At 43.8% G+C, this 27,722-nt stretch overlaps 2 protein-coding genes across 5 annotated transcripts in view; one reads left to right on the forward strand and one right to left on the reverse strand.

Moving 5' to 3' along the window:
- Window positions 1-990: 990 nt before the first annotated feature.
- Window positions 991-27,586, reverse strand: PHF24 (PHD finger protein 24). 4 transcript variants are annotated; one of them, XM_059411432.1, is made up of 8 exons: window positions 27,376-27,586; window positions 11,196-11,577; window positions 10,348-10,533; window positions 3,308-3,386; window positions 2,772-2,977; window positions 2,266-2,426; window positions 1,875-1,970; window positions 991-1,554 (listed from the first exon to the last, which is right to left on the reverse strand). In XM_059411432.1, exons 2-8 carry the CDS (start codon window positions 11,571-11,573, stop codon window positions 1,458-1,460), a joined length of 1,203 nt encoding a protein of 400 aa, XP_059267415.1. In that variant the 5' UTR covers window positions 11,574-11,577; window positions 27,376-27,586; the 3' UTR covers window positions 991-1,457. The 4 variants fall into 4 exon arrangements, with proteins under 4 accessions (XP_059267415.1, XP_059267414.1, XP_059267416.1 ...); XM_059411431.1 differs by lacking the exon at window positions 27,376-27,586 and adding an exon at window positions 26,691-26,859; XM_059411433.1 differs by lacking the exons at window positions 10,348-10,533; window positions 27,376-27,586 and adding an exon at window positions 26,691-26,859.
- Window positions 26,436-27,722, forward strand: part of SPATA31F3 (SPATA31 subfamily F member 3) — an 86,157-nt gene continuing 84,870 nt past the window's right edge. The window contains exons 1-2 of the mRNA XM_059410123.1: window positions 26,436-26,831; window positions 26,921-27,265. Coding sequence (XP_059266106.1) covers window positions 26,436-26,831; window positions 26,921-27,265 — 741 coding nt within the window. The remainder of the gene's footprint in view (window positions 26,832-26,920; window positions 27,266-27,722) is intronic.

Below are 27,722 nucleotides of genomic sequence, written 5' to 3' on the forward strand. Positions count from 1 at the left end.
AAAAAGAGGGGTGCCTGCGTGGCTCAGTGGGTTAAGCCTCTGCCTTTGGCCTACATCATGATCTCAGGGTCCTGAGATTGAGCCTTGCATCAGGCTCTATGCTCATTGGAGAGCCTGATTCCCCCTCTCTCTTTGCCTGCCTCTCTGCCTACTTGTGATCTCTCTCTCTGTCAAATAAATAAATAAAATCTTAAAAAAAAAAAAAAAGAAGGAAAGAGCTGAGATGCAAATCCTCTTCTTGGTTCCAACTTGTCAGGGTGGTTGAAAGGAGTCCTCACTGCTCTTTCTGGGCTGTGAAGATGCTGGCTCTTGTTCTCCATCCAATGGCACACTCTTCCAGGTCCACATCTGGGGTGAGGTGGAAAGATGGAAAATCATGAGCCTTCTCTTGTTTTTCATCCAAACCTTGTCTTCATTGGAGATCAGGCTTCCTGTCTTTGGGGTAGTTGACTTGGGTGAAGCATCTAATACAGAGGGCTGTGACTTCTGCCATCATACTTGTTCTATTCAGGGCCTTTGGGCTCTGGGCCATGTGGTCCCATCTGTAAAACAGGGCCCAGGATGGCTCATCTTCATTTTTGACTCTTCTGCTAAAGACTTTTGGACTCGAAAGACCTGGCTGAGAGGTTCCTAGAATCCTGGGTTCCTGGGAGGGCTGCCTTCCCTTCTTCTAATTAGGACTCCATAGACTAGTTGCCTTCTCTGTCACTAGGAATTAGAATTTAAATAAAGAATGGGCTGAAGTGCAGTGGTAGTTTTCAGTAATTTTCCCACCCCAACATACCCAAGGGACATAGCACATACCTATCAGAACAGTGGCTCACCACAGAAGGGATTTTCAACAGAGGAAGAGGAAACCTATCAACATCTCTAGGATAGCATGTGAGTCTGATATGCCCTATTATTAAAAATCACTTGTCTGGGTGATGGACATTGGGGATGTATGCTATGGTGAGAAAATAAATTAAAAAAACAGAAAACAAAAAACAATCACTTGGCCAGAGACTTGTCTATTGGAAATCAGAACTGGCCAATAGAAGAAGTGAATAGAGACCCCTCTCATCTATACCAGGAGCTTCACAAAAAGAACTTTGGTCCTTTTCAACCAAGAAGAACCAGCTCTCTGAAGGCATGGACAGTGTGACGCGTACATGCGCACGCACGCGCGTGTGTGTGTGTGCAGTGGCAGGTCCAGTCTATGATGTGAGGACAGGGGGGTGGCTCCAGGAGTGGATACTGCCACAGCTCCCAGGGCTTTTCCCTGCAGCAATGTATATACTGCCTCTGTTGTGAGGGGAGCAGTGATTTCAGTTCCATAAAGCTTAGTGGCAAATTGAGATGCTGGCAGTGCTCCATCCCCACAAGTCTCAGTACCAGAGGATGTTGGGGGAAAGAGGGAAAGAGAAAAAGGAGAGGAGGGAGACCATTGTCCCCGAACTGAGCTTCTCTGCTCCATGCTATCCTGGGGGTTTCAGATGAATTGCTGCACTGTTGGGGCGAGCAGCCAAGATGTAGACAACATTCTCCCGCAAGAATGTAGGCCAGTCCACAAATCTGGAACGGAAGGAAAGAACAGGTTTGTGAGGTTGGCCGCAAAACCTGGATGCTCATGAGACCTGATCCCAGCAGCAGTATGGATTAAGCCGGGCAAAGCTCAGGGAAGCCCTGGCTTTTGGCTGACATAGATATGGCTGGCTGTGCTTCCAAGTTGACAGCCCAGCCAGTTTACCCTATGGATCTAGGATCAAATGGACATTTTTAGAGCCTGGTTTCTGGGATAGGCACTTGCTGTTTTGGGATAGCAGTGGGCAATGCTCACTTATGTGTATTGAAGGGTTAGGAGTGCAGACAGCCTGGTGAGGGAACCTACTCACCTGGACTCCTGCTCTGTGGGCAGCAGAGCCTTGTCCTGACTCTTGCTGCTGCTGCTAGCTGGGCTGCTGTCTGCTATGGGACCCACATGGCTGATGCTGTTGGGTACAAGGATATGTGGTTAGGAGTAGGAAAGTGAAAGGTCTGGCCCCTCCCAAACCTGGGGAACCCATGGCTCTAGAAATGCATGTCCATGCTTTTCTGACATGAGCCAGCAGAGGATGCCCTATGCCTTGAACAATAAGAGGCAATGTCCTATGTGTAATGCACAGGAGGATTCTCTCCTGTGTGTTGACAGAAGAAACAGAGAGGTACCTTTCATACCAAGGGCCATTTGGTGTGGAAAAAGGAGGAGGGCATGTGAGTGGTGGCAGGGATTGGTAGGGAACAGACCTGACACTGCAGGAAGGAGCCTCTGCAAGGTGTTTGCAGAACCAAGAGTGCTGGGCTGCATGGCACTCTGCCTCACTGATAGTACTCCCATTGCCCCGGGCGAGGAAGGTGGCCCGGGCTCGTTCCCGCTCCTTAACTGTCAGAAGCCTTAACAGAGAGTTCTGGGGAAAAAGCAACAAGTTAAGATCTTGGAGGTGAAAATATTTTGTAAAATGTCAAACCATAAAGAATCCTACCTCCATTACCACCTCTGTAGCCTCCCTTTGAAGCCGCCCAGAGCCTTTCTGGTCATATTAACATTTGCAGTTGGGTCCAGTGCAAATCAATCTTCCTTGGGCAGTTTCCCCAGCTTAGGCACTGGATCATCTGTCACTGGGTGGAATGTGAGCCTTTCCTGCTGTGGTCCCTGCTAAGACAGTATCTAGTGCCCCTCCAACCTGCCCAGCATGCTTCCTAAGTCTTTGTCACCCAATATCCCATAGACATTCACCCCAGTTGGCCCTCACCTGGGGACGCAATTGCTGCAGAAGTAGGAGGGACTCATGGGACAAGAAGTCAGACCACTCTATGTGTCCTCGATGTTCAGGGTCCAGGGCTGCAAACTGGCGGGCTGCCTGTTCCTCTTGCTCCTCGCTTAGAGCCCTGTTACTGTCCCCCCGCTTTGCTGCTTGGTGGCGGTAGCGCAGGAAGTCCTCCAGTGTCAGGGAGCAATCTGTGGGAGGCACCCCATACTAGCCAAGCCCACCCTTTCCTCAGCCTCTTTTTACTTCTAGGGTACTCTCTATTACTTCTAGGGTATACTCCAGAACCCCTATATCCATAGATTTTCATCTTTTTCTCCCATACCCAGGATAACTCAGGCTGTGGTGGGTGGGGAAGATGGGTGGGTGTGTGGGTGCCCCTGCTGGCCAACAGCTTGGGAATAGGGACCTATTGACCCCTACTCTCCAAATTCCAGCATACTCCTTTTATGGTTCATCCTAGAAAGTATAGAGGAAAATGTGCCAGCCCCTCTCCATCTGGCAGCACTGTCCGGCCTTACCAGGAATGACTTTACACTGCTGAAAGGTCTCTGTGAGGCTGTACATTTCCTCCTCAGTTAGCAGCAAGTTGAGATTATCCTGAAAAAAAGAAAAATATGAGTCAGTGGCCATATAGACCAGTATGAAAGGCCAAGGATCAAGAAAGATGGAAATTGTATTTCAACTTGAAGGCACCTATGGGATCATCTAATCCCAGCCTATAATCATAATCAAAGAGACTGAAGCTCCAGAAAGGGGAACGGATTTGCTCAGAGTTGCCCAACTCTGTAGCAGAATCTTCTCCAAAAGCCAGGTATCCTGATTCTATACCTGAGACCCTTTTACTAAATAGTAGTTTTAAAATTATCCTGAGATACCCTAGGGATTCCTTGGAAGTGCCTTAGGAAGCTGTTGCAAAGGAAAAGGAGACTAATAAGTGGGCAGGGTTGTGAATCCCCTGTTCCATCAACCACAACAGCTCCATCTTTATTCATTTTATGTATTCGGCCTCTATGTTAGACTGTGCTCAAAAAGTATTTCAGTTAAAAAAGAAGTTTAATTCTAACTCTGCTCCTAGTAGGCTGTGTTACTTTAAGAAATCCAGAGTGGTTTTGAAAGAATGCCATTATGACGAAGTTCCTAAAACAAAATGAATTTTTTGTGGTGCCATAGAAATTTTAATTCCAAAATAACAGTGATATGTTATTTTATTAATACTAATTTACAGTCTTATAGTCTTTAAGCTGTCAAAGATTCTTTCCAGTGGGTTATTTTTCTCTCTTAAAATACTAGCAAAGAAGAGAAACAGACATTTCATGAACATTCATTTGTGGATTTCATAACTCAACTCTTTCAATAAGCACTTATTGAGTACCTGGTTTATGCTGGGCACAGTGAGGTGTAATATTGTGAAATGTCCAGTGGGGCTGGAGCGTAGGCTGTGTGTGTATGTGTGTGGAGGGAAAACAGAGAGGAATGACAAAGATAAGGGAGAGCTAGGCAGAAGCCTGACTGTGAAGTGCCTCAAATACCCATTATTGAGCTTTTCAAATGGGCTTTTATTCTGAGGTCAAAAGGGAGTCACCAAATGTTTGTATTTTAAGTAGGGCCCACACCCAGCGTGGAGCCCAATTCAGGGCTTGAACTCACAACCCCGAGATCGCGACCTGAGCTGAGATCAAGAGTCGGACATTTAGCCGATCGAGCCATCCGGGTGGCTGACTGAATGGTTTTTAAGGGCATATGTAGTGCCATGGTCAGATCTTTGGTACATGGAGAATGAATTGGAGGGGCAAAGTCTAGAGACATGGAGAAAAGTTAGTTAGCTGTTGCTATAGTACAGGTTAAGAAAAGATGAGTGGTTGGGGTGCCTGGGTGGCTCAGTGGGTTAAGCCTCTGCCTTTGGCTCAGGTTATGGTTTCAGGGTCCTGGGATCGAGCCCCGCATTGGGCTCTTTTCTTGGTGGAGAACCTGCTTCCTCCTCTCTCTCTGCCTGTCTCTCTGCCTACTTATGATCTCTCTCTCTCTCTCTGTCAAATAAATAAATAAAATCTTAAAAAAAAAAAAAAAGAAAAGATGAGTGGCTAACCTAAGACATGAGGATGGAAAAGAGAGTAGATTTGAGAGGTATTAATAGGTAGATCAGTAGGACCTGTTAACTTACTGGATGTGAGGGATGAAGGACAGAAATGAGTTGGTATTGACATCTAGAGGGCTGGTATTATTATTCAGAGAGGTAAGAAATTTAGAACAGGTTTCTGGAAGAAGAGGCATTTTGGGGCATGTTGAGTGTGAAGTACCTGTGAGGCATCAAGATGAATGTAACGCCAAGAGATAAGAAATTTAGGTCTAGACATGCAGGTTTTGGAATCATCTGTGTTTAGATGGTAGCTGTAGCCACTGAAGTAGATGAAATAACCCAGGGAGAGAATGTGTGTAATGAGAAAAGAAAACTATTAACAATAGAACCCAAAGGAAGACCAGTGTTTAGGACTGTGTCAAGAAATGAACTAAGGGCACCCAAATGGTCAGAGAAGAAGGTAGGAGGAGAATCAGTAGAGAGCACTGGAAGCCAAGAAAAGAGAGTTGCACAAAATAGAAGGTAAGGTTAACAGTGGTGATACAACTATGATGGGACTTTACTGATTTTCTATTTTCTCTATTTTCCTTATTTTCTATAATAATTCTCATAAATACTTAAATCCCCTGCAAAAAGAGACGGCAATAAGGGAGTGCTAAATACCTCATAGAGGTCAAGTAAGAAGATGCCTGAGAAAAGGTCACTAGACTTGACAGGTCACTGTCAGAATGACAGCAGAATGATGGACGCAGAAGCTGAATTACAGGTGGTTGAGGAGCCACAAGGAAATGATGGAGTCTTTTCAAGAAGCCTGGCTGTGCATTGACTTTGTATCCTGCCACGTTGCTGAATTGCTGTATGAGTTCTAGTAGTTTGGGGGTGGAGTCTTTTGGGTTTTCCATATAAAGAATCATGTCATCTGTGAAGAGAGAGAATTTGACTTCTTCAGTGCCAGTCTGGATACCTTTCATTTCTCTTTGTTGTCTGATTGCTGTTGCTAGGACTTCTAATACTATGTTGAACCAGAGTGGTAAGAGTGGGCATCCTTGTATGTTCCTGATCTCAACGGGAAGGCTGCAAGCTTTTTTCCCATTGAGGATGATATTTGCTGTGGGTCTTTCATAGATAGATTTGATGAAGTTCAGGAATGTTCCCTCTATCCCTATACTTTGAAGCGTTTTAATCAGGAACGGATGCTGGATTTTGTCAAATGCTTTTTCTGCATCAATTGAGAGGACCATGTGGTTCTTCTCTCTTCTCATATTAATTTGTTCTATCACATTGATTGATTTGCAAATGTTGAACCATCCTTGTAGCCCAGGGATGAATCCCACCTGGTCATAGTGAATAATCTTTTTAATGTACTGTTGGATCCTGTTTGCTAGGATCTTGTTGAGAATCTTAGCATCCATATTCATCAGTGATATTGGTCTGAAATTCTCCTTTTTGGTAGGGTCTTTGCCTGGTTTGGGGATCAGGGTAATGCTGGCTTCATAGAAAGAGTCTGGAAGTTTTCCTTCTGCTTCAATTTTTTGAAACAGCTTCAGGAGAATAGGTGTTATTTCTTCTTTGAAAGTTTGGTAGAATTCCCCAGGGAATCCGTCAGGTCCTGGGCTCTTGTTTTTTGCGAGGTTTTTGATCACTGCTTCAATCTCGTTACTAGATATCAGTCTATTCAGGTTGTCAATTTCTTCCTGGCTCAATTTTGGGAGTTTATGGTTTTCCAGGAATGCATCCATTTCATCTAGGTTGCTTAGCTTATTGGCATATAACTGTTGATAATAACTTCTGATGATTGTTTCTACTTCCTTGGTGTTAGCTGTGATCTCTCCCTTTTCATTCATAATTTTATTAATTGGGGCTTTCTCTCTTTTCTTTTGGATTAGTGTGGCCAATGGTTTATTGATGTTATTGATTCTTTCAAAAAACCAGCTTCTAGTTTCATTGATATGTTCTACTGTATCTCTGGTTTCTACCTCATTGATCTCAGCTCTAATCTTGATGATTTCCCTTCTTATGTGTGGAGTTGGTTTGATTTCTTATACACTAACAATGAAAATACAGAAAGGGAAATTAGAAAATCGATTCCATTTACTATAGCACCAAGAACCGTAAGATACCTGGGAATAAACCTAACCAAAGAGGTAAAGGATCTGTACTCGAGGAACTACAGAACACTCATGAAAGAAATTGAAGAAGACACAAAAAGATGGAAGACCATTCCATGCTCTTGGATTGGAAGAATAAACATTGTTAAAATGTCTATACTGCCTAGAGAAATCTATACTTTTAATGCTATTCCGATCAAAATTTTACCAGTATTTTTCAAAGAGCTGGAGCAAATAATCTCAGAAGAGACCCCAAATCGCTAAGGAAATATTGAAAAACAAAAATAAAACTGGGGGCATCATGTTACCTGATTTCAAGCTTTATTACAAAGCTGTGATCACCAAGACAGCATGGTACTGGCATAAAAACAGACACATCGACCAGTGGAACAGAGTAGAGAGCCCAGATATGGACCCTCAAGTCTATGGTCAAATAATCTTTGACAAAACAGGAAAAAATATACAGTGGAAAAAAGACAGTCTCTTCAATAAATGGTGCTGGGAAAACTGGACAGCTATATGTAGAAGAATGAAACTTGACCATTCTCTTACACCATACACAAAGATAAACTCAAGGGGCGCCTGGGTGCTCAGTGGGTTAAAGCCTCTGCCTTCAGCTCAGGTCATGATCCCAGGGTCCTGGGATCGAGCCCCACATCGGGCTCTCTGCTCAGCAGGGAGCCTGCTTCCTCCTCTCTCTCTCCCTGCTTCTCTGCCTACTTGTGATCTCTGTCTGTCAAATAAATAAATAAATAAGATTAAAAAAAAAAAAGAGAAACTCAAAATGGACAAAAGACCTCAACGTGAGACAGGAATCCATCAGAATCCTAGAGGAGAACATAGGCAGTATACTACCTCTTCGATATCAGCCACAGCAACTTCTTTCAAGATACGTCTCCAAAGGCAAAGGAAACAAAAGCAAAGATGAACTTTTGGGACTTCATCAAAATCAAAAGCTTCTGCACAGCAAAGGAAACAGTCAACAAAACAAAGAGGCAATCCACGGAATGGGAGAAGATATTTGCAAATGACAGTACAGACAAAAGATTGATACCCAGGATCTATAAAAAACTCCTCAAACTCAACACACACAAAACAGACAATCATATCAAAAAATGGGCAGAAGATATGAACAGATACTTCTCCAATGAAGACATACAAATGGCTATCAGACACATGAAAAAATGTTCATCATCACTAGCCCTCCGGGAGATTCAAATTAAAACCCCATTGATATACCACCTTACACCAGTTAGAATGGCCAAAATTAGCAAGACAGGAAACAACATCTGTTGGAGAGGATGTGGAGAAAGGGGAACCCTCTTACACTGTTGGTGGGAATGCAAGTTGGTGCAGCCACTTTGGAAAACAATGTGGAGATTCCTCAAGAAATTAAAAATAGAGCTTCCCTACGACCCTGCAATTGCACTACTGGGTATTTACCCCAAAGATACAGATGTAGTGAAAAGAAGGGCCATCTGTACCCCAATGTTTATAGCAGCAATGGCCACGGTCGCCAAACTATGGAAAGAACCAAGATGCCTTTCAACGGATGAATGGATAAGGAAGATGTGGTCCATATACACTATGGAGTATTATGCCTCCATCAGAAAGGATGAATACTCAACTTTTGTAGCAACATGGACGGGACTGGAAGAGATTATGCTGAGTGAAATAAGTCAAGCAGAGAGAGCCAATTATCATATGGTTTCACTTGTTTATGGAGCATAACAAATAGCATGGAGGACAAGGGGAGATGGAGAGGAGAAGGGAGTTGAGGGAAATTGGAAGGGGAGGTGAAACATGAGAGACTATGGACTCTGAAACAATCTGAGGGTTTTGAAGGGGTAAGGGGTGGGAGGTTGGGGAAACCAGGTGGTGGGTATTAGAGAGTACACAGATTTCATGGAGCACCAGGTGTGGTGCAAAAACAATGAATACTGTTTCGCTGAAAAGAAATTTAAACAACAACAACAAAAGAATAAGCTAAAAAAAAAAAAAAAGAAAATAGAAGAAGCCTGGCTGTGAAGGGAAGAAACCTTTGTAAAAAGTCTGGTAAGTGGCAGTAATGATGGTAGGGCTGTGACAGAAAGCCAGGAAGGAGTAGGAAGGAGACACCTTCAGCAGGGTCCCACATCAGAAGAACCCTGCAGGGCAGAGTTACTATGAGTGAAAAGGCTGGTGTTTGGAGGGGTGGTGACTAGAGAAAATGGTGTGTAGAGCAGGCTCTACTGTGGCATACTTCAGCTGGGGAAAAGGTGTGTAAGGGGCTCAAAATAACTGTTCTATACTTGAGTTTTTAGGCAAGCCATAGATAAAGTGATATTTGTTAGAAAGTGGTACATCTTTGCTTTCTTTTAGGCAGTAGGAAGAAGGGGGGGATCTGCTAAGATGTTTCTTAGAAGATATCTGCAGGATAACAGACCAATAAAACAAGACTTAAATTCTATTCAGATATGCTAAGAAATAGATACGAATCTGGCTTTTGTCTTTTTAAAAGTTGGAAGGTGGGGTGCCTGGGTACTTCAGGGGGTTAAGTGTCTGCCTTTGGCTCAGGTCATGATCTTAGGGTCCTAGGATCGAGCCCTGCATCCAGCACCTTGCTCAGTAGAGAGCCTGCCTCTCCCTCTCCCTCTGCTGCTCACCCTGCTTGTGGATTCTCTCTGTCAAATAAACAAAATCTTAAAAAAAAAAAAAAGTTGGAAGGCATTTATATATAATTTGCAAAGTTCTGAATCAACAATTGTTATTTAATTTACATAATGATCACATTAGAGATGAAGAACAAATGCTCCTAAGAGTTAGGTGGTAAGCTAAGTGATGATCTTTAGACTAAGAAATGTTACTGTGTTAGAACCTATTCCTATTGAAAGCAAGTTGGTTAGGTTGGTTTTTCAGATGAGTACAATGAATGACAACTATAGACTACTAGAGAAAGCACTACTCTAAGCAGTATTACTTCTGAATAATTAGGTCTCATCCTAACCATTGATTCCTTTAGCTCAGTGTTTCTGAGCTAAGGGGACTCTGAAGGGATGAGTTTGCTCCCCTAGGACACACTGGATAATATCTGGAGACATTTTTGGTTGTCACAACTGAGGGTGGGTGCTACTGATATCTAATGGGTTAGAGGCCAGGGATCCTGCTAAACATACTACAATGCACACATCCCCCACAACAGAAAATTACTCTGTCTAAAATGTCATAGTACTGAGGTAGAAAAAGCCTGACCAAGTTTGAGGATATCTGTATCTACTATTGGAAAAGTCTTTTAGGTCAGTGCCTAGAAACCAGTGTTCTAAGAATGGGTCTCCAGAAAAGTGCCAAGTTCCCTGTAGTGCTGTGGCCCACAGTCCCTGCTGTCCGGGCTTACACAGTAGTGGCAGCTCCAGCCAGTTTCTGTGTGGGCTGCCTCAGTCACCTCTGCCACGCTATCTCCTTGGATGTAGCCCATGCGGCGCAGACAGCCATCATGGAAAACCCTGGTACAGATCCTGCATGGAAAGAGGCTCTCAGCTGTCCAGACCTCACAGACATCACACATCTCATCGTTGACAACCTGGCAAAAAGAATAAGTAAGGAGTGTATTCATTGCAGTGTAGGCAGCAAGGTCCTATGACCACCAAACACAGTTACCCACATGGGGCTGAATATCCCTGGAGCAGCCCAGAAGAACAATTCCAACTGACGTCAGTGCTAAGGTGATAGAGCTTTCTCTCTGAAAGATAAGAACCAGCAAGCTCTTCCAACTGCTCAGGACTCTGTGCCCACTTTTCTGAACAGGGATGCTACTAACATTTTTGGAAAAAATAATCCATTCTGAAAGACTGTCTCAGACATTGCAGGACACTGAGCATACCTGGTTTTCTTGGCACTAAAAACCAGTAGCAACTCCCAGTGATGATGACCTTCTTGAATGCCCATAAATTTCCAAATGCCTCCTACAGGGAACACTACTATCCCATAGCGAGATGGATGGCAAGAGACCTGCCATGATGTCATTCCTCATCACCTGTCTTCCAGTCTTTCACGAAGACCAACCCAGGATGTAACATTTTTATTCTTGCGGAAAAAATTCAAAGATTATTCCAGACTCAACTGCACCTTTTTGGAGTTTTTTCTTTTTGGGTCTCACTTTAACTGTACCCAGGCCTCCCTGTCTTGCTCCCTGATCCTCAGAAGGTCTAAGACTTGAAGACTGTGCCCTAACTGGATACTCACAAGTTCTCTGGGCTCCAAGCAGATATCAGGAGGCTTGTCATCATCCAGCTTCCGGGTGGGTCGGATGAAAGCCGGCGGTGTGAAACGATTACTCCTATCAAACTCCTCCGGCTCCACTCCACGCCCATCTCGGAGCCTCTCCCAGGCTGCACGTTTGGTACTGCTCTCTTCTTGCAGTACTGGGGTACTTGCCTCTGCTTCCTTCTCCTCCTGTACCTCCTGGACAGAGCCCTCTACAGTGCCACGGCGGGACCCTGGAAGCTCACCGGTGCGCCGGATGGAAGGCCTGTCCCGTAGTCCATCCTTGAAAGCAGACACAGCCAAGCTCACCTTCTGTACCTGCTCTACTGTCTGCCGTTTGGACATCAACACCCCCATGGCTCTGTGGACAAAAAGCAGAGGGGCCCAGATTCAGCCAATGGCAGACCATGTCAAGCCAAGCAATTTCAACCATTCACCTAAGTGGCAGGTGCTATTAAATAGTTTTTCCTGGGCACCTGGGTGGCTCAGTGGGTTGGACCTCTGCCTTCCACTCAGGTCATGATCTCAGGGTCCTAGGATAGAGTCCTACATCAGGCTCTCTGCTCAGCAGGGAGCCTGCTTCCCTCTCTCTCTCTCTCTCCCTCTCTCTGCCTGCCTCTCTGCCTACTTGTGATCCCTCTCTGTCAAGTAAGTAAAAAATTAAAAAAAAAATTTAAATAGTTTTTCCCTCTTTTGGAACTCAGAGGCATGGTGGCATAGAAAAAACACTTGTTAATGAGTCAGAAGACCCTGGTTCTATTTCTGACTGGTACTGTGATTTTGGTTTTCATACGTGTAAAATAAGGGCTGTCTGCGCAGTGCACTTCACAGGGCTGTCATGAGGATAACATTAGAAAATGTGCTTATTAAGTACTTAGTAGACTGGAAAGTATTCTACAAATGTGAAATGGTATCTATTTATTTCTTGCTGTCCCAAAGCCATTAGGTCCAGGGGTCCCAGGCCTCTGGAGATGGTTAGAGACTTTAGAGCTTAAGTCTCTCCTCTGCCCCGTGAGATGACCCAAGCTTAAAGCAATATTATAGGAATACATTTCAGACTTCTGATTGAAGAAAAGCTCCTGCAATAAGTGCTGTGCTCACTGCATCCAGGGATAATCCACATCAAATTCTCACTTTTTCAGTCAGAGTGAATGCACTCCTACTTTTAGGGGACTCCTGGGTTAGATAGGAAACTCTACCAACCTATCCACACGGTCAAGATCACAAAGACTCCTTTGCCCCTCTAATTAGCTATAGTTCTTTGTGGGTCTGTTTGTCTTTCACATTATAAGTGCTTAAAGTGCTTCTCAGACTTTTAAGGCTTCACTAATGTTGCTCCCATATTTTCTCTTTTGATTTTCTGAGCTGTTTAATAAAAACTTAACAGGTTAAGAAGTAACATTATCCCTGCTCTTCTGCAGGGAAATTCTACAATACCAGAAAGTGAGGGCATGACATGGCATATTGCAAAGCTGGTTTACTCTTTCTGAGCCTTGAGGGTCTTCTGAAGTAGAATTTGGCTGGGGAAAGCGTGTTCTAAGTAAAGTGAAACGGAGAGTCCATTTTAGCCTTGCTCTCAATCCGTTATAATTAAGACTTATTGAACAGTACTATATATAAGGTACTAACTACTCATCATAGGAAATAAAAGACAGGAGGACAGTCTCACCACTTAAGCTACTTAATATCAGAACTCAAAGAAGAGGGCATCTAGATGGCTCAGTTTGTTAAGTGTCTGCCTTTAGCTTGGGTCATGATCCCTGGGCTCTAGCCCAGTATTGGGCTCCCTGCTCAGTGGGGAGTCTGTCCCTCCCACTCCATCTGTCTCTCCCTTACCTCCCTACTGCTCATGCTCTCTCTCTAATAAATAAAATATTTTTAAAAACCTCAAAGAGTGAGACAAAGTATCAGAAATGCCTAAATGAAGGTTAAGACTGCAGTACTGGGAATCAAAGCGGACCATGAAGAATGGGTAGGAAGTTATCCTCTGTTTTTTTGGATGAAAGGGCGGGGGAGAGGATAGGAGGAGAAGTTAGGGCCACTTAGAAGACTACTTTAATAGTCCAGGCAAGATGTAGAGAGTTTAAACTGAAATGATGGCAGCAGGAATAACGCTGACTGAGTCTACCTGATACCATGGGAATAGAATTAGAGAAATTTGGGAATAAATTGGTAACTAACTGGATAAAGGTTAAGGGGAAAGAGGACAGTTTCATATTTATTTCCCAGCTTTATTAAGATATAATTGACATATAATACCATGTAAGTTTAAGATATACAATGTGATGTTTTGATACACTTATATATTGCAAAATGCTTACCATAATAAGGCTTGGTTGCTCATCCTTTACCTCACGTAATTACCATTTTTTCATTGTTGTTATGGTAAGAACATTAAAGATCTATTCTCATAGAATCTTTTAAGTTTTATTAATTATGGTCACCCTGCTATACCTGAGATCCCTGGAACTTATTCATTTTATATCTGAACATCTATACCTCTTGACCAATGCCTCCCCATTTCCTCCTCTCCTCAGCCTTTGGCAGTGGTAATTTTATTCTGTTTTTATGAGTCCAATGTTTTTATTTTATTTTATTTTTTAAAGATTTTATTTATTTATTTGACAGACAGAGATCACAAGTAGGCAGAGACGCAGGCAGAGAGAGAAGAAGGGAAGCAGGCTCCCTGCTGAGCAGAGAGCCCCATGCGGGGCTCGATCCCAGGACCCTGGGATCATGACCCGAGCTGTAGGCAGAGGCTTTAACCCACTGAGCCACCCAGGTGCCCTGAGTCCAATGTTTTTAGATTCCATATATAAGTAAAGTTATGCAGTATTTCATTCAGCCTTTCACTGCCTTACGTACTGAGAGAGCAGTTTTAAATAAACTAACTAGTGGAATTTAAGAAACAAAACAATCAATCATAGGGGAAAAAAAGAGAGAGGCAAACCAAGAAACAGACTCTTAACTATAGAGAACAAACTGATGGTTACCAGACAGGAGGTAGGTTGTTGGCTGGGTGAAATAGATGACAGGGATTAGGGAGGGCACTTGTGATGAGCACCAGGTGATGTATGGAAATGTTGAATCACTACATTGCATACCTAAAACTAACATTACACTGTATATTCACTAACTGGAATTTAAGAGATTATGCTGAGTGAAATAAGTCAAGCAGAGAGAGTCAATTATCATATGGTTTCACTAATTTGTGGAGCATAACAAATAGCATGGAGGTCATGGGGAGTTAGAGAGGAGAAGGGAGTTGAGGGAAACTGGAAGGGGAGGTGAACCATGAGAGACTATGGACTCTGAAAAACAATCTGAGGGGTTTGAAGTGGCGGGGGATGGGAGGTTGGGGTACCAGGTGGTGGGTATTATAGAGGGCACGGATTGCATGAAGCACTGGGTGTGGTGCAAAAATAATGAATATTGTTATGCTGCAAATAAATAAAAAAAATTTAAAAAAATCTTTAAAAAAACCTAGCAGAATGGTATTGCCATTTATAGAAATTGGGAAATGAAATAGGATTTTGTACATGTTGAATTAAAGATGTCTGGGACATTCCAGTCTTATGTTATCCCCTGCTTAAAACTTTTAAATGGCTTTTTATAGCTTTCAGGATAAAGTCATTCAAGTTACGCTTTTTTTTTTTAAATTTTTTTTTAACCATTGCTTGTGAGGCCTTGCTTGGTCTGGTCTCCTTTCTTTACTCTGTGTTCTAACCATATTGGCTTTATTTCAGTCGTTGTTTGCCATGCTCCCTATATTTTTGGGACCTTTGAACGTTCCTTCCCTCTGTTAATACCTATTCATCTGTCAGAGCTCAACTCAAGTATCATGTTCTCGTGGAAGTCCAGATTGGAGTGTACACATAACACTAGATCTGCTCTAGAGCACTTATCTTTGTCATTACATATTCAGAAGGATAATTATCCAATCAATGTCAGTTTCCTCTATTAGATTGTTTTTACCCTGGTTAGTACCTATCTCCACTGCCTAAAAATGTGTGACAATAAACATTTCCCAGGGTGCCTGGCTGGCTCAGTCAGAAGAATACAGGACTCTCAGTCTTGCGGTAGTGAGTTTGAAACCCACATTGAGTGCAGAGATTACTAAAAACATTAAACTTAAAAAAAATAAACACTTTCCAATTAATAGTGAAGAAGGTTTTTTGATTTTTTTTTGTTATTTTGTGTTTTTGAAGATTTTATTTCTTTGACAGAGATCACAAGTTGGCAGAGAGGCAGGGAGAGAGAGAGATGGGGAAGCAGGCTCCCTGCTGAGCAGAGAGCCCAATGCAGAGCTCGATCCCAGGACCCTGAGATCATGACCTGAGCCGAATGCAGAGGCTTTAACCCAATTAGCCACCCAGGTGTCCCTTTTTTGATATTTTAAATAAAGTCTTTTTAAAAGAATTTACTTATTGATTTGATAGAGAGAGAGTGAACGAGAGTGCATGAGCGGGGGGAACAGAGAGAGAGGGACAAGCAGACCCTGGGACTCTAGAACCACGACCCGAGTCTAAGGCAGATATTTAACTGACTGAGCCACCCAGGTACCCCTTAAATAAAGTCTTAATACACATAATACCTTTTTAAAAAATTTTATTTATTTGAGAGAGCACGAGTGAGAGAGAACATGAGCAGGGGGAGGGGCAGAGGGAGAAGCAGACTCCCTGCTGAGCAAGGAGCCTGACGTGGGGCTCAGGGCTCAATCCTAGCACCCTGGGATCATGATCTGAGCCTAAGGCAGTCAAATGTTTAACTGACTGAGAAATTCTTTAAAGGAATTTCAACTACACGTAATATATGAGGACAACTCTATCTTCATTCCAGAAACAACTGTCATGTTATCATAGTGGTGCAAATTTCCACACTGCCTGGAATTGTTCTGCCATCAATTGTTACCAAAGAAACAACCCATGTTTTTGAATTTAGAGAATGGTAAGAAAGTAAGTATCCCCTCTCCCCATTTGTAAAATTTGCTTATAAAATTAAAGTGCACAACTAAGGAATATTTAATTTGGTGTTTTTTGTTTTTAGAGATTTAAGTAAACTCTACACCCAATGTGGGGCTCAAACCCATACCTTGAGATCAGGAGTTGGGACACTCACTGACTGAGCCAGCCAGGTGCTCCAGAAATACTTACTTTGAATAAATAACTGTCGTTTACAGGACTGTGCAAAGAAGACTGAGTAAAGAATTATTGATCAGATTCAGGAAATTGTATTCACGTTAAGGTGCTCGTGCCCAAGTGGACATTTAAAAATATATATTTTATTTATTTGAGAGAGAGAAAGAAGGAGAGAGCCCAAGTAAGGGAGAGCATGAGCATGAGGGAGGGGGTGAGAGAGAATCTCAAGCAGACTTCCTGCTGAATGTGGAGACCTGACCTGCAGGAGCTCTATCTCACAACCCTGAGATCATGACCTGAGCTGAAATCAAGAGCCTGAGTTAACTGACTGAGCCACCAAGGTGCCCCCAGTGGACAATAATAAACTGTGATTTAAAAAATCCTTTTTGGGGGGTTTCTGGGTGGCTCAGTCAGTTAAGCAGCCAACTCTTGCACCTTAATGTTTATAGCAACAATGGCCACAATAGCTAAATATGGAAAGAGCCCAGATGTCTATCAATAGATGAGTGGATAAAGAAGATAAATAAAATGTAGAATATATATACAATGGCATATTACTCAGCCATAAGAAAGCATGAAATCTTGCCATTTGCAACAACATGGATAGAACTAGAGGGTACTATGCTAAGCGAAATAAGTTAGTCAGAGAAAGACAAATTCCATGTGATTTCACTCATATGTGGAATTTAAGAAACAAAACAGATGAACATAGGGGAAGGGAAGGAAAAATAACATGAAAACAGAGAGGGAGGCAAACCATAAGACTCTTAACTACAGGAAACAAACTGAGGGTTTCTGGAGGCCAGGTAGGGGGGATGGGGTTAGCGGGTGATGAGCATTAAGGAGGGCACTAGATAAAATGAGCCCTCGGTGTTATATGCAACTGATGAATCACTAAATTCTACCTCTGAAACTAATAATACACATATAATAATAATTATATGCAACTGATGAATCACTAAATTCTACCTCTGAAAATAATAATAACACTAATAATAATAAACTAGTAATAAACTAATAATACACTTTGTTAACAAAGTTTAATTTAAATTAAAAAAAAAAAAGAAAAAAATTCATGTGACCTAGCCTGGCGGGGGTGGGCCTAGGGGTAGAGAGGAGAGTATGTGTATGTTAGAGCTTTTGCTATGGAGCCAGAGGATTCTTTACCTTTTTTCTTTTTCTTTTTTTAAAGATTTTATTTATTTAAGAGAGAGAGCAAGCATAAGTGGGATGGTAGGGAGAGGCAAAGGGAGAGGAAGAAGCTGACTGCCCTCTGAGCAGGAAACCCAGTATAGGGCTAGATCCCAGGATCCCGAGATCAAGACCTGAGCCGAAGATAGACACTTAACCAACTGAACCACCCAGGTGCCCCAAAGGGTCCAGAGGATTCTTGAAGAGGCTGGATCGATAATCTTCAGAAACTGTCCATGACTCAAGAGTATCAGCTGTGCTCTATGGTTAGGTGGGAAAGCAAGCCCCCCACTTAGAACAAGAGGAATAGGTATACCACACCAGGAGGGAGAATGTAAAACTGACACACAGCCCTTCACTGTGGACCTTCTTCATGATTAATTATTTCCAGGTTTATCAGCAAGAAAGTATGGGTTGAAAAAAAAAGTCATGAAATGCTTATTTGGAGACCTAGAATAACCATATGAAATTCACTTTTTCAAGAATGATCCACTGAAGGAAAATCAATGATATGCATTTGGCTCTTCCTGGCTTTTTCAGATAATGTAATGAGTTCTCAACAAAGGCCAAAGAGGAAGGTTACTCTGTAAGTGGACTGAATCATTAATAGTGTATCAGCAAATTAACCACAGGCATCTCCCAATACATTGTAGTCCTGCTACGACCCATTATTCTCTGTAAGGATAATAAGAATCACTATTAAGCTATCTCAATTGTTAATGATGTCACTGCAGTGGTTTGGGGAGTTAATCTTTTTTTTTTTTTTTTTTATTTTAAAGATTTTATTTATTTATTTGACAGAGAGAAATCACAAGTAGATGGAGAGGCAGGCAGAGAGAGAGAGAGAGGGAAGCAGGCTCCCTGCCGAGCAGAGAGCCCGATGCGGGACTCGATCCCAGGACCCTGAGATCATGACCTGAGCCGAAGGCAGCGGCTTAACCCACTGAGCCACCCAGGCGCCCCTGGGGAGTTAATCTTTAAAGGAATTTCAATGAAGACTGAAGATGACATCCACCAGCAAAACAAACATAAAAAGAAATTAAAAACCACCTTCCATTCCTTACCACAGGATCCTGGAATTGTTACTACTTTTACCTAAGATGGTTCAGTTTTCTAGGCCACTTTGTGCTCATACGGACAGAAAATGTAGAGCAGAACCTCAAAAAGAAACCGTCAAATCCAAACAAGACCCCAAGTCATTGTGACATAGCTTTGATTTTGAGAGTAAACTGTGAGGACACAATAACAGTAGGCTTCAAAGAATGAGGTTGAAACCCTTAGTGGGGACACCTGGGTGGCTCAGTGGGTTAAGCCTCTGCCTTCAGCTCAGGTCTTGATCTCAGGGTCCTGGGATGGAGCCCCACATCGGGCTCTCTGCTCAGCGGGGAGCCTGCTTCCCCCTCTCTCTCTGCCTGCCTCTCTGCCTACTTGTGATCTTTCTCCCTATCAAATAAATAAATAAATAAAAATCTTTAATAAAAAAAAAAAGAAACCCTTAGTGCTTAATGGAACATCAAACCTGTATACAAGACACATTGATTAAATGCAGGTGTGCTGAAATACCCATGATGTGCCCCTGAGTGTTTGAGAAATTAACAAAATGTGCTCTAATTTCTAGAGGAACAAGTGGTAGTGATTAGTGACAGGTAAAAACAAATGCCTTGTGAGAAAAACCTGGCTTTTCCTGTGCGGAAAAAGCCTTAGCAAGAAAAGTGAGTTAAAAGGAAATCAAGTTGTAAAGATCCCACAAATGATAGCTAATGATTACTTCTTTGGCTGGTGGGTGGAATTGGGTTTTCTGCCTCCCTAAAAAGGATGAAAGAAGGATAAAAAGATGTTGTCTCAAGAATGATATCACTGCCAGAGAGTCTGTAGTATCTAAGTTAGGCTTGGAATAAACCTCAGGAGGGCAGGAGCAGGTGGTGGTGAATAACAGAGGGACAAGAAGGTAGAATGGGGCTGTGAAACTATATGATCCAGAGAAAATGAAAACAGATAACAAAAACCAAAATCTTTCTTTGGGTAAGAGAAGTCTGTCTAAATGTATTTGCCAGGGAGCGCCCGGATAGCTCAGTGGTTAAGCCTCTGCCTTCAGCTCAGGTCATGATCTCAGGGTCCTGGGATCGAAGCCCCGCATTGGGTTCTCTGCTCAGTGGGGAGCCTGCTTCCGCCTCTCTCTGTCTGCCTCTCTGCCTCCTTGTGATCTCTCTCTCTCTTTGTTACATAAATAAATAAAATCATTAAAAAATAAATGTATTTACCAGGTAGTAAGACATATGCGGGCAGCTTGGAATGTGTGTGTGAAAGACACACCCATTCTCTGCAGAGCACATGCTTAGAACACAGTGAAAATACTTATAAGGGCAGAGTGGTGGGAGTGAGAGGAGGAAGGGTTGCTCCACAGTAGGAGCTGGTGGAAAAATAAGGAAGGAAAAGGCAGCTAGGGACTCTCTTCCCAAGCTCTCTATAAAGATTCGTACTGAGAGGTGCCTGGTTGGCTCTGTTGGTGGATCATGTGACTCTTGATCTCAGGGTTGTGAGTTCAAGCCCCATTCTGGGTGTACAGAGTACTTAAAAAAAAAAAAAAAAAAAAACAAGATTTGTAACTGTGAGAAGCCTGGGGAGCAGCCCTGCTAATAGGCAGGAGTCTCCTCATTTCACATGTTAAATGTAAAGAACATTTACTGTACTTGCTTTTATCTGATTTCTTTTTTAAAATTTATTAATTTTGCATTCTGAAATTTACTGAATTCATTTATCGGTTCTAATAGTTTTTTGGTGGAATTTCAGGGTTTTCTATATATAGTAACATGTCATCTGCAAATAGTGAAAGTTTTACTTCTTTACCAATCTGGATGCCTTTTCTTTCTTTTTTTTTCTTTTAAAGATTTTACTCATTTATATGTCAGAGAGAGAGAGAGAGAGAGAGAGAGAAAGCGCATAAGCAAGGGGAGTGGCAGGCAGAGGGAGAAGCAGGATCCCTGCCAAGCAAGGCGCTCGATGCAGGACTTGAACCCAGGACTCCAGGATCATGACCTGAGCTGAAGGCTGATGCTTAATCGACTGAGCCACCCAGGCATCCTGCCTTTTATTTCTTTCATCTGATTCTCCATATAGGACTGGTAGCTATTTGAAAAGGCTCAAAAACATCTAAAAATGATTGCTTGGAGGTTATGAAGGCTTTCCTAGGTGGGAACAGGCAAAGAAAACCTCTGAGTGGAGGGACAAGGGGAAAAAAACAGACTGGGTTGAGCAGGTAGAGAAGGGAATTTCAGGTTTTCAGTGATATCAAGAGGGAGAAAAATTTAGATGGTTCTCACTATCTTCCACAGAGCATGGATTCTATAAATCTTTGTTGAGTGAATGTTGCAAAGATGACTGGACAACATAAAAAGTTTGAGATCATGGTGTCAGTACCCTTTCTTTTCTTCATAGTTAGCCAGAGAGACTGATCAAAACTTAGAGTCACCACCTCATCTCATCACATCCACTCTACTTCTCCAGAGGTGGACCCTGTATGGTATGGTAGTTCAGGGCTAGCAGGGATGAGAATGGGTAACCAAATAGTAGTTACAGGTGATTACTTTGACCACAGGGAAGAGCTACAGAATTTTGGAATTTAGCTAGTTTATACAAACAAAGTAAGAAAAGAGATAATATTACCAAGGCCAATGGTCCCCTTCATTTATGCTGCGTCCTGTGGCACTGTGTCCTGGCCCAAAGGAGGGCTACTGCTCTAAGGGCATGTGTAGGAAGCTTGAAAATATATATCCTCCCTCCTAGGTTTGGGCTGGAGAAATTTAGCATGAGCAGCATGAGCACATGAGGATAAAAATTTCAAGGTGGCTGACAGCTGGTTCATAGAAGTATGTTCCAAAAATGATAGAGAGCCTTGGGGAAAGGTATGTACTTAACATAGAATGTAAACAGCCACAAGGGTATGGAAAACCAGCAGAACCAGGGTCTAAGAAATGCAAAATGCATAGCACAGACTCTAAGCTTACTCTGGACATCAATATCAATCTCAAGTTTTTTTTTTTTAAGTCATCAAAAAGAGTTTTGGTTTAGGAATGTAGTGTCTCATGACAGTATTCTGGAGTCCTGTTCATAGTCAGCCATTCTGTGGCCCAACAGTATTGTACAGCTTTTAGTTTTCATATCTGCAGACCCTAAAAGGATCTACCTAGTACCTCCCTGTCTTCCTCCAGTCACCCTATTTATCCAGCACAGCAGCACTGGGTTCAGTTGGTCCAGGGAGACAGTCATCCCCAACTGCACAGGGCTCTTTTGGGATTTCCAAGCAGCAGAAGGGCTAAAGACTGAATAAAACTGTCTTCCTGAACTCTGCTCAAGAGTAAGTCATGATGGAGGTCCTGTTTTTAATATTTACTGAAAGCCAACAAAGCTCTAATATACATGAGAACAAAATTATGGCACGATCTTCAGCCTCTGAGGGCTTAGGGTGAGTCTTCATGAAAAGCTACAGTGCTGGCTTCCACAGAAGCAGAGCAACAGTTAAGAAATAGCACACTATCAGTGATTGGCTGTCGTGACTGCACTTAGCAAGCAGAGCTTTTCAGCAAGATGAAGAGGCACTCCCTGTTCTCTGCTCTGGGCCCCTGAAGCAGGGATTCAACCCAAAACAAATGGGATTGAATGAATTATTACACATTAATTATCTTTGTTTATTGATTTTGCTAGTATTTGCTGAGTGCAACCTACTATGTGTCAGGCACAAATCAGGCATTTAATAACTTGGTAGAATGAACAAATGGAATCTCGCTCAGCCTGTGAGAATGCAGTGTATATGCATGTGTAGGGGGCATGAGTGTAGGATTTTTAAAAAAAGGTGTTGCTTGAGCTAAATTTTGAAATATGAGTGGGAGTTACCCGAGTGGCTAAGGGAAAAAAAAAAAAAAAAAAAGCATTCCAGGAAGAGGTAAAAGCACATGCCAAGGCATGGACTGCTATATGGGGACTCTAGCTTAGATGGTATGAAGCCAGCCGGTTGCTGGATAGAAATAGGCAAGGAAAACTGCCTTCACATTATGAATCAGCCCCCCAAATTGGTTTGAGACAGTATGCTTAAAATATTTGTTTAGAAGGGAATATGTATTTGAATTTTAGGAGGTTAAAAAAACCCCGGAGAACTGAATTTTCCAAGGCCAGTTAGTAGGATAGCCCTGATAAGTACCAGGGCTGACCAGTGAGCACATTGCTTGGCCTTTGGACCCAACAAAGAAACTCCTCTCTATAGCATAAGAGCTGCTAGATGGTGACTGTAGTTAATCACTGGGCTTTCCCTCTGGGAGACCCATAAACTTAATTAAGAGACTCCAAAAAGAAAAAAAAAATGGAGAGAGAGAAAGTGATTTAGGCAGCCCACACACTGTTGTTTTAGTGAGAAGACCCCAGTAAGATGAAATATTTCTCACAAACAAATGGCAATTAGGTATGTAAAAGGGCTCTAACTACAACGTGTTATCCAAATATAAGACACTGTCATTATTATCACTGTCATTATTATCATGTGGCTAGTTCACTGAAAGCACATGGGCAAAAGTAATTTTGACAGGGCAATGGCAGGGGGACTAACAATGGAGCTGCCAGAGGAGGCACAGAAACAGCAGCTGTGTTTCATTGATGCCTGGGAAAAGGCATACTTACTCTACAAAGATTCCTATAGATACTCTGTAAAACTGTAATTTCCCCTCACTTTTCTTACTCTATAGTAAATGATTGGAGAAATGTGGACTGTGGGGACGACTGGGTGGCTCAGCGAGTTTAAGCCTCTGCCTTTGGCTCAGGTCATGATCTCAGGGTCCTGGGATTGAGCCCCGAATCAGGCTCTCTGCTCAGCAGGGAGCTTGCTTTCCCGTCTCTCTCTGACTGCCTCCTTATGATCTCTCTCTCTCTCTGTCAAATAAATAAATAAAATCTTAAAAAAAAAAAAAGAAGAAATGCAGACTGATTCTATGTGAACTCCTCAAGAGCAACCAACTGTCATATTTATCTAACATAATGCCTGGCGAGTAGGTAGCACTTAGTAAGAACTATCTATGAGTCTCTGAGGGGATTGCTGGAAGGGGAGAAGGTTTGGAAAGGAATGTTATAATGGAAAAAATAATGTCTCCAGCTACAAATTGATGGTCTTGGTTTCTTGATCCAAAGCTGGTAAGCAATTCTCGTCAGAACTTGGTCATTAAGAGTGAGGGGTGGAGTAGATGATAGTACTCTCATCAGAAATGAATAAATCAATCCGAGAAATGAAGATAGCAGAAATCAAGAGCACTGCTGGAGAAAAGCACGTGGGACTAGAAGATAATGGATTCTGTGACTAAAGAGAAAGGAAACTATTTGCATAAATATGATCCACTAAGGAACAGGTGTATTGGAAAAAATAAAAGGAATGGGGGAAATGGGCTGGAGAAAGTCCTACTATTCATATTTGAGGAAAAGGGAGCACTGTCAAAAATATGGCAAATGTAGGAGGAAGAAGACTAACAATGTGATCAGAGAAGATGTAGAAGATTAAAGGCTAAAAAATCCTTAAGTAAAACCCAGATATATCTGTGTACATGCAAGTGAAATTCTTTCCCCTTTCATTATCCTTTGGAGAAAGCTTTTTTTTTTTTTAGTAGATTAAGGCAACTACTTGACATCCTTCACATCCATTCTGGAATGATTTGGCTTACATTGTGACTAGGGGAGAGTTAGACAGTATTCTTAGGATTTTCATAATCTTTATGTTTATCCAAACCTGGACATCAAGGAGATGATATTCAAGGTCCAGTATGCAATCTTTCCAGGGACACAAGAGGGTGTGATACTAAGAACGCTCAACGAAAAGACCAGTGTAGAAAAAAAACCCCAAAGACATATTCTGAATTAGAGCAAAGATCACATTTGCAGGCTTGTTCCTTCTGATTTTCTTAAAAAGCTACATACGGATATTAAAAAACTATATATATATGTGTGTGTGTGTGTATATATCCATATATCCATATCCCTATTTATTTTGGTGTGTTAAGCTGAATAAAGGGGTTTGAACTGAAAGGGAATTATAAACAGTTATAAACAACTTTGTCACGGGGAGGTGATTAACGAATATAAACCTTTGTCAGAATTTACTCCACTGAGGAGCTGTGTATCAGGTGCCACACCCATGCTTCAGGCAGCCATTGACTTAAATAGAAAAGCCAGCAATTGGTAAATGAGGTTGTTTTGTTTTCTCACAACCCTGATCGGAGCCTAGGGAAGCCACTTCTGTTATAGGAGGATGTCACTAGGTTTGGGTATGAGGAAGGATAAAAAGGTGGGGGGTGCAGGAAAACTCAGAATGGTTCTCTAGTGAATTACATTGCTTACTTCCCTTGCCACTCAATTTTTGGGCAAGAAACCAGAATCTCTCCTTGGTCCCAAATTTGCACCCTGGAATTCAGGTGTAATGAAAGCACCACCAGAGCCAAAGAGGAGAGATAAGGATGCATCACTATCAGGCAAAGAACCCTTTGCCTTCCCCAGACAGTGGACTTCCAATAAGCCTTCCTTGGTTGTGCACCTGTTTAGCCCTCCTCCTCATCATGCAGAAGCACTTTTTGGGAAAAGTGTCCTGCATGTTATCTGTGGACCAGTGTCTATGGTGCACTATTCAGATGGCTACAAAGATACTGTGAATTATGCTTCCTAAAAGTGACCCTGTCTCTCCCTCTGCTCCCTACAAGCTGGGAGGGTAGTCTTAGAAGACCATCCTCTGGAGCGTTCCTCTTGTTTCCCAGAGCAAGTCCTATCAAAGGCCACAGGCAGAGGTCTCTTTCAGACCCAATTAAGTCCGGAGACCCCCAGAGGTATCATTACAATGAGGTTGCCAGGAAAGGAAGCCACACCCTGAAATCTGGGGATTCAGTAGATATCAGTTCCTGCAGCAGTCTCATCCCCAATTAAACTGTCCTTGTTCACTCATTTAATCAACACATTTACTAACCATATACAAAGCCCTATGTTAGGTATCTTCATGCAACTTAACAAATATACATTCTTGCTTCTGTCTCTCCTTAATACTTTTTTTCCAAAATAAACTTCCAAAAACAGATTTCATGATTCCAAGCTTTGTGACCTTGGACAAACTGGTAAACTTCTGAGTCTAAAGTGCCTAATGTTTAAAAGGGGATAATTTCATAATGCTGTTGTGAGGATTATATGAGATGTTAAATATCCCTGGCATGATACTTGGCACATGAGTGCTCAATAATCCTACATATCCTTTCTTCTTTCCTTCAAAGGACTTTCTCTTCCAGGACCTGCCAGCATCAATTAATTATTCCACCTGATCTTCACTGCTTGCTCGTGGATAGTCAAGCCCAGGGCCCCAAGTCTCCTATCTTTGCTTCAGAGGCCTCACTGGTCCTCCCTTCCCTTTTGCCCTTTGCTCTAATAGAAGTTCCTGCCTCCACAAAAATCCAGCTTGGAGCCAACCTGGGCTACCACGGAGAATAAAATTTCTAATGGCATGGGGGTTGGAATGGACAAAGACAGCAGTCCCGCAGGGCCCCAGCCTCTCGACCACCTTGGAGGACTCAATTTAGGGCACACCGAGACCGAGAAAGGTCAAGGCCAAAGTGGGCATATGGGGAGTTACTCCTGGCCTAGATCCATGGCAGGCTCCTCTCCTTCCAGTCAGGTTCCTTCCAGGCACTTCTAAGGAGCAGTCTGAAGTATGCCTTTATACAGGGGTCCTCTGTGGGGTCCATCTCCACCGCGCAGGTTCCCGAGGCTCCCCTCTTTTCTCAAATGGTCTTCCACCGAGACAACATCAGAGACCACCCTTGCCCTCCGGTAGTCTTACAGACGGTCTCTCTGCGGGGACAGTGCCTCCACACTGCGCCTCCCCATGGCAGCAAATGCAGAGAGAGCCCTGGGAGTCTCCATTCACACAGGGGTCCTCCTGGGGGGCGGCTCCCCGCACCGCCTCCGGGGCTCTCCCAAGGGGCAGAGGCAGGGACACTCGGGGTTTATCCACTTACTCAAGGACTCCCTTCGGGGCGGCTCCCACACAACACCTCAGAGTCCCCACAGGGTTGTCCGAGGCCCGCAGACCCGTCCCTTAGGGTGCCTGCCGGTCCCCGCCGCCCCCGCCCCCGCTTACCGGGACCGCAGGGTGCGGGACGCGGGTCCGGGACTGGCGGACTCTACACCGCGAACCCCGCGCCGCCCATGGCCGCTCGCGTGCCGGCGTGCTGGGGCCAAGCGCCGGGAGCAGGCGGCGCGGGCGGAGCAGCAGGCTGAGGCGGCAGCGGCGGCGACGCGCGCGCCCCAAGCACACCCACCCTCCCCACCCCCCGCCCCGCGCGACTGCGGCGCGTGCGCCCGCGCGAGACAACCTCCGCGGGCCGGTGGGCCAGCGCCCGGCCCCGCCCTCCTGCGCGGCGCGGCGCGGCCCTCTGGGCTCAGCTGGCGACCTCGCGTGGGACTGAGGCGCTGAGGAACCGCAGGAGGGCGGCGGCCGGCTCCGACGACCGGTGGGTCCGGGTGGCAGTGGGCGGCCCCGACCAGCGCCCGGCTCTGCAGCGCCGGGTCTTCTCGGCGGTCCGGCCGCCAGCGGCAAGGTCAGTGCCGGCCCGGAGGAGGCGTCCCGAGAGGGGACTCCGCGGCAGCTCGCGGCTCTTGTCGCCCGCCCGCCGCCGAAGCGAAGCGTCCTGCCACCCGCACCTGCCTGGGGAGGTGAGAATGACTCATCCAAGCGGCCTCGGCTGGAGCCCTTCCCTTTCTCACCAAACCCAGGTGCCCCGTCAAGGCCTCCGGGTCGACGACCCGCGCGTTAGGGCACTCACCTTCGCGGTACCCCACTGCGGAGTGTCCAGATGAGCCCTCACAAAGTGCTCTGCTGGCCCAGCTGCTCCTGTGCGCTGTTTTCTGAGGTTATTGGTCCTCCATCTCCAGTAGCAGGCAGTACTGTAATGTAACCCACTTTTGGCTGCAGCAGCCTCATCCCTCAGACTATCTGAACAGCCAGCGTGTGAGGAGGCCCGCAGCCCTGAGGGCTATAACATGCATTACACCAAACTGCATCCTCTGACGAGGGTAAGAAAAAGATCAAGTCATAAAGCACCTAACAAGTAATTATATAGAAATAACTGAAGATATGCAAATGAAATGCAAGAACCCTTTGTAATTTCGC

Source organism: Mustela nigripes, chromosome 9 (assembly GCF_022355385.1).
Source record: "Mustela nigripes isolate SB6536 chromosome 9, MUSNIG.SB6536, whole genome shotgun sequence".
Lineage (NCBI taxonomy): Eukaryota > Metazoa > Chordata > Mammalia > Carnivora > Mustelidae > Mustela > Mustela nigripes.